This window comes from Neopsephotus bourkii, unplaced genomic scaffold (assembly GCF_033783945.1).
Source record: "Neopsephotus bourkii isolate Nb327-2 ecotype Australia unplaced genomic scaffold, CSIRO-AGI_Nbou_v1 NB_1292, whole genome shotgun sequence".
Lineage (NCBI taxonomy): Eukaryota > Metazoa > Chordata > Aves > Psittaciformes > Psittacidae > Neopsephotus > Neopsephotus bourkii.
This window is the reverse complement of record NW_026901776.1, coordinates 7,788,164-7,802,517: the sequence shown is the minus strand read 5'-3', so window position 1 is coordinate 7,802,517 and position 14,354 is coordinate 7,788,164. Positions and strand designations below refer to the sequence as shown.

The window sequence follows — 14,354 nt, the reverse complement described above, 5'->3', positions numbered from 1 at the left end:
ACCCCCTAAGCAATTTCTGCTTCCCCTCCCCAATTACAACTGTCTAATCTATCCCAGGTGTTGCACAGGCTTCAATCCTCATGGATCCTTCCACAAGCTGCTTCTAACTATAAAACCAATCTGAATATTCTGCCTGGGCAGTCTTTTGTTATTTCAGCAAACTGAATCAGACCACAAAGGGATTAGATGAGTGTCTTAGCAAAGGAATATACAGCCAGGACTACAGAAAAGGGAGAAGGACCTCAACACCTTCTCCTACCCTTTCCAGGAGCAGAAAGTGCTCAGGCCATCCACTGGTGAACCTTTGCACTATGTCACCAGTTACTAAAATCACATTACAACGTATCTGAACATAGCATAAAAGCTTTATAGTGTGCCAGCACAGATCAAGAAGTAGAAACACTTGCAAATTGTTACTAACATGACAAAAGTATCAAGACTTCAAAGAATACTAACCATTGGAAGAATGAAGCAAACTAAGCAAGGTATCCAGTAAGTATCTAATGATGGTGCGTAACTGTTCTGTGGATGACATCTGAATCAACTCTTTTGGATCAGATTGCTCCTTCAGTGTTTTCCTGCTTGCACCTAAAGCTACTTTGAGTCTCTGAACAGCATGGTGAGCCAAGTTGAGCTGAAGCTGTAGCTGAATGCAGTCCTGATAAGCAGAAAAGACTCTGCTATCTTCTTCTACTGCCTTATCTGGCTTTCGTAAAAAGTACTGGGCATTGTTAGCGCTATTCAGTGGTGGCAGGTCAATACTCTGCAGAAGGATTTCTAACCGGTGACAGGCCAAATTGTACCTAAAGGGAAACATTCCAACAGACAATTCAATAGATACCAGCAAATACCAATACATTTTAGTTATCCTGCCAGAAGACAACTTCTGGTCCATTTTGAATGCACTGTTAAAACACTAATACGCTGTAGTATTTTTATTATTACTATAAAAGATGTTCACTGATATAACTCTACAACAAAAGCAGAGTCTTCTTTAGTCTGAAGACTATCATGAGAAGACAAAAATAAAAATACATCTATAACTTTATGATATCCAGTATTTTAAGTTCAAATAATCAGGAAGTACATTCTTCTAACCTGCATTGTATGTCTTCTTGCAATGCAATCATCATTGCCAAATGTTGGTCAATTTCCGGCTGATTTGCAGCTTCACCTTCTCTGAGGGGATCATGCATTAGTTTCAAGTCATTTTCAAAGGGTAAGATATAGGTATGGCCATAATAAAATCCTAAAGGGATTTTTGCTCTGGCATTTGTGCTACCATATCGACCAATAACAGTGATCTGAAAGAGAACACAACTATACTGTAACAAAACAGGAAAAGTCAAAAATTAACTAAAAAAAAAAAATACAGCCAACTAAAGTTTGGTCTAAAGAGAACTTCAGAGAAAGTTCATATATTACCAAAGATCAAGAGATTAAAAGATAGAGTATGCAGTCTATATTAACTTTTACCTTCATAAACCTGCAAACTGGGGGTGGTAACAAGTCATGTAGAATAAGAGAATGCGTGCTAATGTCAGTAGCCACTACCAGTCGTCTTCCATCTACTTCTTCTCCTAAAGTCCAGATGTCAATTGACAAAGAAGCCAAATCTCCACAAGTGGGAATCAATACATCCGTCAGCAGTATAGGTCTTCCAAAATCTAAGGTCACGAATCTTCTTGCTCCTAGCAGAAAAACACAGGGTGGCCTAAATACCAGTGTGTGCTAAACAGCAAAGAGATGTTACTTCTCAGACAATAAAGCCATTATCTACATATTGTTCAACAGGTGTATATTTCAGGCTAAAAACAGCTGCACAATCTCAGAGTATCTTACTACAGCTTGCACACTCTGAAAAGAATTTTTGGCTTCAACTAGTTTGAAGTTGTTAGACTTGGTAAGCATTACTTCAGAACAGATTCTCTGTCCAGAGACCCAACATACTCCCTCAGCTCCCAGAACTTTTACCTTGATAAATATCACTGAATACTGGGACTTAAATTTCCAGATACAACAGAAATGCAAACCGAGAAAGATCTCTTCTTTGGAAAGCCAAGCAAGACTGCAGCTAAGCAACTTACTCAACACTCTGGAACATATTCCACTTATTTGAAAATGTGTCAAAATTGTTATTAGGAATTCTGGTTTTACCTGAGTGCATTCGCTCTATAATAATTGACTGATGAGGTGGAGGTTGAAGAAAATGTGAAGCGTGAGATATTGCAAGGGCAAGACCAGATCCAAGTGGATTCTGAGGAGTGGGAAAACATCGGTAAAATTAAGTCATTAAAATCTATGCATTTATAATCTGCTCTTTTCAAAAGACTAAGAAAACCTCTTGTGATTTAAAGATGTGTTATTTTGACACCACCTCGCTACAGTTACATTTGAGCATGAACCATGAAAATATATTAACTACTAAGCTCAAAGGATTAATAATTCCTTACACAGTTAAGCTAGCTGCAATTAAAAGAAACCATTTGAGGTACTATTAACAACTCCATCATGCTTTCGTAAGTCTTCCTTTTCATGTAGTCTAAATTTAGTACTGTACATTTCACATCTCATCCAAATTAACAGATTTTTACTAGTACTCAAGTACAAATCAGATCCTGATACAGCTTAGAGCATTTTGTTTCCCTAACAAAAAACAAACAAAAATAATTACCGTTCTGGACTTGCTTGTATTTTTGTTATGTGTTGCAAGGTTAACTGTTGGGGGATCAATGACTGAACCAGGGAAAAGCTGAGCAAGTTCTGCATTAATAACAGCAGAAACTGCCTCATTAGGCGGGGTCAAAGGTGGAGTCATGAACAAAGGAGTTGTTTTTGGTGTGGGTGGAATGACATCTGAAGGATGGATGAAGAACCCTGGGGCTGCTACTGGATTAGAAGGCACAGAGTTGTGAACAGGACCAACTGCTGATGCTGCTGCCGCCGCTGCTGCTGTTGTCTGATGCAGTTTTGCTTCCAGCTTAGCTTTCTGTGGGGACAATTAAAGCAGTGTATGCAGCAGACAATACTTGTGAACACAGCAATAGTATTGAATTCAAGTGTAACTTTCATTAGAAAACTAAATTCAGTAAATCCAAGCTACCTTCAAAACAGGCATGTTAGATAGCCAACTAGAAGCTGAAAAATGAAATACTATTCAATTTAACCTTCCTTGCCGAGGAATGCGAGTAATTAATTGGAGAAATCAAAAATGATAAAATACCTACAAGTGAACAGCAAAACAGGGTCAGCATAGCCAAGCTTCATACTGACAGTGGCTTTATAACTGGTACTTGCCTGTGTCAGCATCTGCACTTCTCACTTCAGCAGGCTTTTTCAATTTCAGACTGATACACTTATTTATTAAGACTTGGTCTTGATTACAAACTCCCAACCCACCCTCAAAATAACAAAAAAAAAAAAAGTCAGAAAGACGAAAGAAGCTTGGGAGACACTCTCAGCATTAATAAAAGTGCAGAGCTGTTCCTTCCTCACATACAGCATGGAGAAAAAAAAAGGAAAAAAAGGAAAAAAAAAAAGAAAAAGGTGACTAGCTCTGTGACTACTTTCTCAGCTTTTGAAGTTTAGAGACACCATTAAGAAATAGCTAAATAGCCTCCAACCTGTTGCTGAAGCTTCAAAAGCTGCTGCTGTTTCTCTTGCAGCACCTGGAGCTGTTGCTCGGCTGAGGCCATTGCATGAGAGAGAGACTGCAAAGCTACCTGGGCTGCTGAACTCAGTGCTGTCGAGGCTTCCCCAACTGTTCCAGAAGAGAGGCCACCAACTGCTGGGGTAACCCCAAAGGTACTCACTGGCATGAAGCAAACAAACAAAACAAAAACATGTATGTAGAAAATAAATGATAAAACACACCTTTAAATTAATTCCTTACTAATTGTTAAGAGCCATGTAAGAATAACAGGAAGATCTTTTATCCAGTTCTTGCTACAAAGTAGTACCGTCTTGAATTACAAAGTATACGGCTTATAGACTATGCACACTCATGATAGATGCAACATTCTCATTATAGAATGTTGCACCTATCCCTGGAATTTTTTTGCCACATAAGGCTGCAAAGTAAAGACGCAAGCTTGTATGTTACCCTCTTTGACAGAAAAAAACTGATCCAATTTAATACATTTAGAATCCTGTTTGTTTGTTAAGCTCCAAGAAGTAACTAGTTAAAAAACCAAAGCTATACGCAATCTGTTTGGCACACAATGCTCATTATGTCCAATTAAAAATAACTGTATTGTGGAACTATGCTAAGTAGAAAAAATGAAAAATTGTATATACCAGTAAACGTACTTGCATCGTCCCTTTCTATTCTAGTTCCATCACTTGTTGAAACACAGGTAAAGTGCAGAGGTTCAACTTCCAGAAGTCCAGTAAGGGAAGTAAAACTACCTTCCGCAGCTGCACAGCTACATATTTTCCCATTTCCTGAAAGAGAAATACATATCTGTACAATGAGCTTATGTTTTCTTGATAGTGACATTTCAAGTCATGAAGAGCTGAAAGGAACAACTAAACATAATCCACATATTACTTCACTTTGTGGAACAAACACCTTAACACTATCACATCCACAATATAAATGGAAATATATTTTTTAATGGATAATGTTGCCAAATCTGAGCAGAATATCTTAGTAAATCACACTAACAAATGTGACCGCAGTAGCATAGCACAATCTTCTTAATTCCAGATAAAAATTATACATGGTGATCTATTCTTTCCACACTGTAAAAAAATTATCTTGCAAAAGTATTGATGCTACTGGAAAGAAGAGACAGGGAACAACAGACCAAGATCATACACCAAGTTAGAATAAAAACTAGACTACTAGTCAATATACTAACAAATTCACAGTGATGGACAAAAGCATACAAGAAAAGGCAAGGAAAGAAGTCACTATGACTGATGAACTTGCTTGCTATGAAAAGAATTTCCTGAAAGATAAAAACTGTCTCATTCTTAGGACATTCCGAGGCCTAAAGATTCACATATGACCTAACCTAAGAGGACAGATATAAATATGCTTTAATGTATTTTAATGTCTCTGAAACAGAGAACATCTCATTAAATCTGTAATATTTAAGTAAAAGAGTGCAATGTGGCAGCTTGCCAGCTTCAGAAAAACCCATTTAGATTCCTCTGTCTACGAGGTGGTTGCTAGTTTAAATGAATAATAACACATCTCAAGGAAGCTGCTCAACAGAAGGGACAGATGCTTCCTAGACGATTCAGACTCAGGGAACGACAGCAGCCTTTCTACTTAATCTCTAGCCTTTTCTTAGATCTTCCACAGGATAAGAAAAGAACAGATACCAAAAAGAGTATTTTTTTATTGCCCTAAGGTCTACAGAAAATGTAAGAGATCTCAAGATGCAAAGAATAACTTGAACTTCATTACGTACAGCTATAAAACATGCGGCAAGTAAAAAAATCCCATCCTCACTAAAGGAAAACAGTATAGTAGAAAGAATTACTAATTCTTCCATGATAGGTAACTGTAAAACATACATACCTGATAGAACATCAGACAAATCAATTTCATCTGACTGTACTCCAATGCTGCTGTTGTATATATTTTTACAAGAAGAGCCACTTATTTCCAAATCAAACAGAACTGGATCAAAAGGCGAACTATATAATCCGTATCTGCAAACAAAACAAGACAAAGAGCTCTATTCAAACACCAAGAATTTATATAAAATCATTTATAGAAAAAGGCCAAATACTTAATCATCAGGTTTTACTATATTCCAAACTATTCTTTTTATTCAATTGACATATCTTAGAAATTACCATGTATTATATTTCAGGAAAGTGATTTATTAGGTAACCTTTTCAAACAGCTTATAATGCTAAGTAAGTACGTAACTCTATTACTAAGTTGTTCTGAAGATGTAATACTGTCCTAGAAACATAAAACATAATCACACTCGGACATGGAAACTAGAACTACAAGCCTCAGACAATCAAACAGCAATATGCATGCCTGCACAGGGTAAATCAGACATTTATCTGAAGTCAATAAATACACAGTACTGTTTTCCAAACCACCAAAACTAATTCAGCCTCAGGTAGTTATTCCAGCTACAGTAAGAAGAAAAAAGGAAATGCTGCTAGGAATACCAGTCGATGCTCGTGAATACTCTAAGTATCTCAACAGAAGAAGATCTTATTTCTCTTACTCTGTCAGTATAAAAAAAATGATAAAATCACTCAGTTAACAAGGTAGTCTCCAATCAATTATTGTTTTATAAGCCAAGAATAGGAAAAGTCAAAGTAATAACAGAATCAGTCTTGGGTTCTTCCATGTACCAATACCTATTAACAGCAACTGACAACGGGATTAAAAAATGGAAATCAGACCAAATTATTCAACAGGATAAGAAAGAAAGAATATGTCTGTGTAGACACAAAAGTGAGAAACATGTAACACTTTGCGGTTTGACTGGTAAGAACCAAAATATGAAATACTTTCATGAACACACCAGCAGCAACACAAAGTTCCTCCATGCCCTTTTCTCTGCCTTGGAGCAACTTCTTCATTCTTTAGCAGGCAAGGAAAGCCCCCGGCAACACTGAGAAGGCTGGAGTTTTTAAGTGCCTTTTTTGCTCAAGTAGTCACAAAAGGATAAATGTCTACATGAATACTTACAGTATTATATATTATATACCAGCAACAAGGCAAGACAGGCTCTAGACATCTCTGAATCTTAAAATGCCTCCATATTAGCTAGGCTCAATGCTTTTTGCCACACGGTACTAAGACTGTAACTAGTCAGAAAATGACATTCTAAAGAAGGACAATTATCACTTACAAGCACCTAACAAGGTAGCAAATTTAAGATGAAAAATTTATATTAAGAATAACAAGTATTAGATGAATCCAGGTTGCCCTCTACAAGCATGGAACATTGCATACTGTACATCTAGCAAGACTGATGCTTTGCTTACGAAAGAAGGCCATGCAGCAAACACGAGACAACACGCTACTGTATAGTGGTTACTAAAACACACAAAAACGGTCAGACAAAATTCAGTAGGGTACTTTCACAACCTGTTTTAGAGCTCAGATTCAAAAGCGTAATCCACTAGGTCAGCTCAACATTAAAATTGCTTACTCGCATGATTTAAGTGAAGAGTTTGATTTATTAAGCAAGCAGGTGATAAAACATAAAAAGGGGTTATAAGACATTTGTAGAACTGGATCAGAATTTTAATGTATTGCAGAGAATGAAATAATCTTGGTTGAACAGAATATATTTAAATAAGCACAGTGCCTTTTACTGATCTTCCAACAGGAATCATGAGGTTCAGAGTTTTAAAATGCATTAGCAACACTTTCCACAACAGGATACAGAAGATACATCAATTAAAAAAAAAACAAATGAAGAATGGATCAACAGTGTCACATAAAAAGCCCCATCACCCTATTCATCTATGAGTAATGAATATAAGATATGTGAAATCTCTTCTGCTTCACTCATCAGTGATCTTAACTGGAACAATGTTTACAATTTTGTGTACCACAATTCAAGGAAGATGAAGACCAAAGAAAACAGCTGAAGGAAATGCTTTAAGAATGACTACAGATCTGGAGAACACGATCAAGATGCAAACACCCTCTAGACATCCAAAATTTGTTAAGAATTAAATATTGCTAAGGTGGACAGGACACAACCATTAGAAGCCTTTAGCTGCAGCAGAATGTATTTCAGATTAGACACAGGCAGAAGGGAACAGTTCAAGTCTTAATGATAAGAATAACTAAGCCATGTAATAGCTTAAAATATTTAGAATAATTAAATTCTACCACTACTTTAATCAGATGCTTTCAAGAACAGGCTGGAGAAATTTGTCAGATTTCCTGTAGACAAACCAACCTGCTTTGTTGTGGGACAGCCTAAAATATTGTCTGAAATCCCTTTTTTTTTTTGTTATTCTCTGAACTGCAACTCATGTAACACAGCCATCTGGCCTTATCCTTGCAAGTTTTACTTGCTTCACTGCAGCACAGAATAGTAAAATGAGTACTACTCTCCCTTAAAACAACATGAATGTGCAGGTCCTTTAAGGGAAAGTGTAGAGTCCTGCATCTGGGCAGGAACAACCCCAGGTTCCAGTATAGATTGGGGAACGACCTGTTAGAGAGCAGTGTAGGGGAGAGGGACCTGGGGGTCCTGGTGGACGACAGGGTGACCATGAGCCGACACTGTGCCCTTGTGGCCAAGAAGGCCAATGGCATCCTGGGTGTATTAGAAGGGGGTGGTTAGTAGGTCGAGAGAGGTCCTCCTTCCCCTCTACTCGGCCCTGGTGAGACCCATCTGGAATATTGTGTCCAGTTCTGGGCCCCTCAGTTAAGAAGGACAGGGACCTGCTGGGAGAGTCCGCGAGGGCAACTAAGATGATTAAGGGAGTGGAGCATCTCCCTTATGAGGAAAGACTGAGGGAGCTGGGTCTCTATAGTTTGGAGGAGATTGAGGGGTGACCTTATTAGTGTATATAAATATATAAAGGGGGAGTGTCACGAGGATGGAGCCAGGCTCTTCTCAGTGGCAAACAATGAAGGACAAGGGGAATGGGTACAAATTGGACACAAGAGGTTCCACTTAAACCTGAGAAGAAACTTCTTCCAGTGAGGGTGACGGAACACTGGAACAGGCTGCCCAGGGAGGTTGTGGAATCTCCTTCTTTGGAGACATTCAAAACCCGCCTGGACACGTTCCTGTGTAACCTTATCTAGGTGTTCCTGCTCCGGCAGGGGGATTGGACTAGATGATCTTTTGAGGTCCCTTCCAATCTCTAACATACTGTGATACTGTGACATCTACTTTTATTTTATTAAGAAATGGTTGGCTACTGTACCTGGGAACAATAACAAAGAAGGAAAAATCTGTACTAAAAAACTCTGCAACGTAAATGCACACAAATATGATAAAATACAACTCAGGGAGAGGAGAGAACAGAAAAAGAGTAAAGCAATGGGTACCTAGTAAATTATATAAAAAAAAAAGGTATTAATACTTATCTTCTACTTAAAAAAAAAAAAAAGGAGAGAAATTACAGTATTCTCTTATCTGTAGACATATAAAGAAAAATACAGTAAATTCTGTCTAAATTTCTAAACTAAGTCAGGGAATAGTCATCCTTGCTAAAGACAAAAGCTACCGTAATCAAATATGGGATCAGATAGATCTGTCTCATGCTATTCTTATCCTAACTATGGGGATACAGAGTTAGAAAGCAACTTTAGTTCAAAGAAGAAAATCAGTAAAACACTATCTAGAAACATTCAAAAGTAGGAAACTGGAAAGGAAAAAAATCCCTCTATTTCAAATATGCTTTGTAGAGGAGGTACTTGGAAACATGCTATATAAAGGAATGAATCAATTCCTACAGAAAGGTGCAATTCTACAAAAGGCTGGAGCACCTCACATGTGCAGACAGGCTGAGAAAGTTGGGGCTGTTCAGCCTGGGGAATAGAAGGCTGTGTGGAGACCTCATAGCAGCCTTCCAGTATCTGAAGGGGGCCTACAAAGATGCTGGAGAGGGACTCTTCATTAGAGACTGTAGTGATAGGAAAAGGGGTAATGGGTTACAACTTAAAAAGGGGAAGTTTAATTAGATATAAGGAAGAAGTTCCTTACTGTAAGGGTGGTGAGGCACTGGAATGGGTTGCCAGGGAGGCTGTGAATGCTCCATCCCTGGTAGGGTTCAAGGCCAGGTTGGACAGAGCCTTGGGTGACATGGTTTAGTGTGAGGTGTCCCTGCCCATGGCAGGGGGGTTGGAACTAGATGATCTTAAGGTCCTTTCCAACCCTAACTATTCTATGATTCTATGATTCTAGTTCTTGAACTTTGCACAAGTCAAAACTATTTTCTACAGCTGTACCAAATTAATCCTTCCTCAAGCAATATGGAAAAATCCTACTATTTTAAATGGCCAATCTTTTTTTTAGAACACCAGAGGGTGGCACTAGCTTCTATGCTCGTTTTTATTAAGTTTACAACCACCACATTCTTAGTACCTTGTTTGAAGTAATGCTTCCATAGGTGTTAGGCGATCCTGCAACTGTCGGGACACAGCAGTTAGCAATGATGCACAAGCTGTACTACATCCTGCCAAATCTTCATCCTTTACATAATTCAGCAAGACAAAATACCAATACACAGATCCTGCATTTAAAAAAGGAAAAAAAAAAATAATTCAAGGTGAAATATGATATGCATTTTCCACTCAAGAAAGAATACACTGATGCCTAATCAATGAAGTACCTAATGTTTACTGAATCCAGACTAGGAAGCATTCTCCCCCTCCACTTTTTTTTTTTGGAGATACTTGAATTTAGAATCATTCTCTAATCATTACTTTCCACAAGCACGTCAAATTCTCTTATCAACTAATTCATAATTGAAGAAAAAATGGTTTCCAAGAGACAGCTTTGCACATAGTTCTTTCCTTGCTTCTGCCCACTGGTTCTACTAAGCATAAGAATCTAAATGCTCTCAGTACACTAAGGTGGTAGGCTAGGGGTGCAAATTCCTTCACAGCCAAGTCTTACTCTGTATTCAACTCTTTCTCTGTTTTTGGCTGCTGTCTCCTTCCTCTGCATTTGCTGGAGGGACTATTTCCTTTACAAATCAGTTCTGGAAGCATAGTGCAGTGTTTCTGTACAGAAACACAAACCCTGGCTTCCTCCTCCAACTCTCCCCAAGCATTCCAGACCCTCAGTAGCTGCACGATAAATGTTTCTACCTGGATGGTAGCACAACCAGCATTTTGGACTGCAAACTAATTTCCCTGCAAGACCCCTTGGTGATGCCAAACTAGATGCAGTTCAACAATGTCATACTGTGAAAAACACAAAGCAGGTCTTGCCACCCCAAATATAAATACTGAAGTCATCTTCCCATTCTATCTGGCACTCAAAAGGCTTCAACAAGGTCCTAACATACCATTACTCTGCTGTGTAGATGAGGTAGGAATTTAGTTTAATTAAAAATTTCTTTTTGGTGCAGAAGTAACAGAAATGGATTGCTAGATGGACATGATTCATATAGCCAGGCTCCTTGGATTAAATCTTCTAATTTTCAGAAGTAACAGACAATGCTGACTCTCAAAGAATGTGAGTGAACATCAAGAGAATGCACGGTTGCTGAACACCTTTCAGTGCCTAAGCACTCTGTTCTAACATAGCTAATTTGTTTAAAATCATATCATCTACAAATGCATACTTCATACCTGGATACTATCTAGCAGACCACTCCAAGAAGCAGTTTTTACTAATTGAATAATTATCTAATTCTTATTTCACAAGACAACCCAATAAAACATGCCAAACAACAAATGTACTGTGCATTTTTATGACAACAAACTTTGTATACATACCACCTGTTGCAGCAGCAGGCAAAAGAGGCATATTGTCAAGTAAAGCTTTTAGGAGAACTGATCCAAACCCTTGCTGACTTGGGTCACACCTGCCATTGCTACAAAGAACCACACAGATACTTTAGCACTTAATGAAGTAAGAGCAAATTGTGAAATCTCCCCCATAAAATGATGTTGAAACACTGATGTTCTTTGCAGTCATAGCCTAACACGTTTTTCCTTAGCAGATCTTCCAGATCTTGTTGCTTTATAAATTTGATCGTAAACGATAACGAACACATATTTACAATTCAGACCTGCATGCAACCCTCCAAAATATACATAAAATATAAGTATATAAAAATATAGAAATAATTAGCACTGACCTGATGCATAGTGCAAGAAATCGTGCACATTTGTGAGCTATGCTCCGCCCAGCTTCAAAGAAGCAAACACGTATTATATCGGAGACACACCTACGTGTTTTAGAAAGCAAGCTATCATTTCCTTCCTTTGAGCTGGAAAAACAAGTTGCATATTTTAGAGAACAGTATAAAACTTTTTTTTTTTTTTAACAGAGCTAACGCTGAGAAACAGCCATGCTATTTTAAACACAAGCTCTCTTACCTGCCAGGTCCATTTGAATACACTCCAGCCAGCCAACAAAGTGTGTCTAGTACAAGACTCTGAGCATGTTCTGTAGTCAGACCATCATCTGTCTTCTTGCAAAGAGTGGTGAGCAGCTTCTCATGGAACTCTGAAAACTGTAACATGGCACACCGTTGAACTCTAGGGAGGAAGGGAAGGAAATGAAAAACAGAATTATCCAGCATGGCCACTGTCCCATTAAAATGCCCCTCCAGCTTTGTATCCTGTCTTAGGAGTGGCAAAAAAAAGATGCCTGTATATGAGTAAAAGTAGTACGTAAGCATATGTGATTATTTTCCAAGCTCACATTCCCAGTCTTTCTATTTTCGGCTCACAGAACTTCTGAGGTTAGTGTATATTTACTAACCTTCAAGGATTTTTTTTCTTCCTATTAACTTGTCTGGTAACTTCTAAACTTACACAAACTTTGACCACCTACAACACTCTTTGGCAATCATTTGCACATACCTCTCTGCAGCCTCTTTAAGCCCATTACATACAAACTAAATACTGTATTATTTGTATTTAGGTCTGAAGTACCAATTCATAGGGACTTAAAACAGTTGTTGAGTAACAGTTTGCTAGTTACATTTGATTCTAAACTTTTTGACAAATAATACATTTTCTGGCATAAGAAACAAGACAACATAGAAATAGAAAGATGCTTGCATAAAAAAAAATGGAAAAAACCCACAAAAACACAAACCAAAACAAAAAAAAAAACAAAACACAAAAAGCCACAAAAGAACCAAAAACGTGTCCAAATAATTTAGCTAACTTACCAAGAAAACTATTTAATTTGTCTTTCCAGTCAAGCAAATAATCACTCAACATACAATTTCATGCAGGGTGTTATCCTACCACAAACTGCACAGCACAGTGCTCTCAAACTCACAATTTACAGGACTTTCCATAAGACATGTTTATGAAATAATATGAAACCGTAGTTTGACCTGAGCTATTCTGAACTAAGTGTTTAATGGCAAGTGTAATTAAGCTAGTATTTTTTAGAATGAAAAAATACCTACTAACCTTTCTTTTGACATATAAGTTTTTTTAAATCTTCGAATCGTTACAGATACTTCTTGAAGTAAGTCACAACCTCTCAGATTATCTGATTTTCTTGAAGAATTAGTGGCTTCGATTTTGCTAGATGGCTTTTCCTGTTTTTTTTAGGGAGAAAAAATAATAATCATAAATCACTCTGGTTTTGACTGCTTCATTTGTATATACTGTTCAGAGAAATACTGTTGAGTAAAATCTCACCTCAGTTTGAGCAATGTACTAAAATAGACTACTTTTCATAGAATCATAGAATAGTTATGGCTGGAAAGGACCTCAAGATCATCTAGTTCCAACCCCCCCTGCCACGGGCAGGGACACCTCACACTAAACCATCTCACCCAAGGCTTTGTCCAACCTGGTCTTGGAACACTGCCAGGGATGGAGCATTCACAGCCTCCCTGGCAACCCATTCCAGTGCCTCACCACCCTAACAGTAAAGAACTTCTTCCTTATATCCAATCTAAACTTCCCCTTTTTAAGCTCTAACCCGTTACCCCTTGTCCTATCACTCCAGTCCCTAATGAAGAGTCCATCCCCAGCATCCCTATAGCCCCCTTCAGATACTGGAAGGCTGCTATGAGGTCTCCACGCAGCCTTCTCTTCTCCAGGCTGAACAGCCCCAACTTTCTCAGCTGATCTTCATATGGGAGGTGCTCCAGTCCCCTGGTCATCCTCGTGGCCCTCCTCTGGGCTTGCTCCAACAGTTCCATGTCCTTTTTATATTGAGGACACCAGAACTGCACACAATACTCCAAGTGAGGTCTCCCAAGAGCAGAGTAGAGGGGCAGGATCACCTCCTTCAACATACTGGTCACGCTCCTTTTGATGCAGCCCAGGATACAGTTGGATTTCTGGGCTGCAAGCGCACACTGAAGCCATCTCATGTTCATTTTCTCATCGACCAACTGATTACCTTAATATAGATAATCAAATTTAGCAATGCCCTGTAATTTGTTATGTTCTAACTTTTCCAATAGTGTCCAAAAGATGTACATTGTATCGCCTGATTTTACAAGTATCAAGAGCATCTTGATCTTACAATGATCAAGAGTAAAATATACACGCAGAAATATAATCCTTTGTAGCAGGACGAGGTGTATGCACTACTGAAAACACGAAAATACCAGTTTCAAAATCAAGCACTCAGGATGGGGAAGTGGCAGAACAGACCTTTTCAGGTAAATGTGCACAGAGAAAACAACTTAAGAGATGCTGAACTCCGATTCTTGAAGGTGTTAACACAGTGTTAACGCTTAAA

General features: G+C 38.3%; 1 protein-coding gene across 8 annotated transcripts in view; it reads right to left on the bottom strand.

Moving 5' to 3' along the window:
• BIRC6 (baculoviral IAP repeat containing 6) overlaps positions 1–14,354 on the bottom strand; it is a 172,331-nt gene that overhangs the window by 113,587 nt on the left and 44,390 nt on the right. For 6 of the 8 annotated variants that reach the window (XM_061365881.1, XM_061365887.1, XM_061365889.1 and 3 more), the window contains exons 17-29: positions 13,064–13,194; positions 12,011–12,172; positions 11,770–11,901; positions 11,405–11,502; positions 10,044–10,191; positions 5,531–5,664; positions 4,297–4,443; positions 3,624–3,811; positions 2,675–2,989; positions 2,158–2,257; positions 1,477–1,691; positions 1,099–1,304; positions 457–803 (exon numbers count right to left, since the gene is read on the bottom strand). In XM_061365881.1, the coding sequence (XP_061221865.1) occupies positions 457–803; positions 1,099–1,304; positions 1,477–1,691; positions 2,158–2,257; positions 2,675–2,989; positions 3,624–3,811; positions 4,297–4,443; positions 5,531–5,664; positions 10,044–10,191; positions 11,405–11,502; positions 11,770–11,901; positions 12,011–12,172; positions 13,064–13,194 (2,323 nt within the window). The remainder of the gene's footprint in view (positions 1–456; positions 804–1,098; positions 1,305–1,476; positions 1,692–2,157; positions 2,258–2,674; positions 2,990–3,623; positions 3,812–4,296; positions 4,444–5,530; positions 5,665–10,043; positions 10,192–11,404; positions 11,503–11,769; positions 11,902–12,010; positions 12,173–13,063; positions 13,195–14,354) is intronic. The other 2 variants (XM_061365884.1, XM_061365888.1) reach the window with 1 other exon arrangement.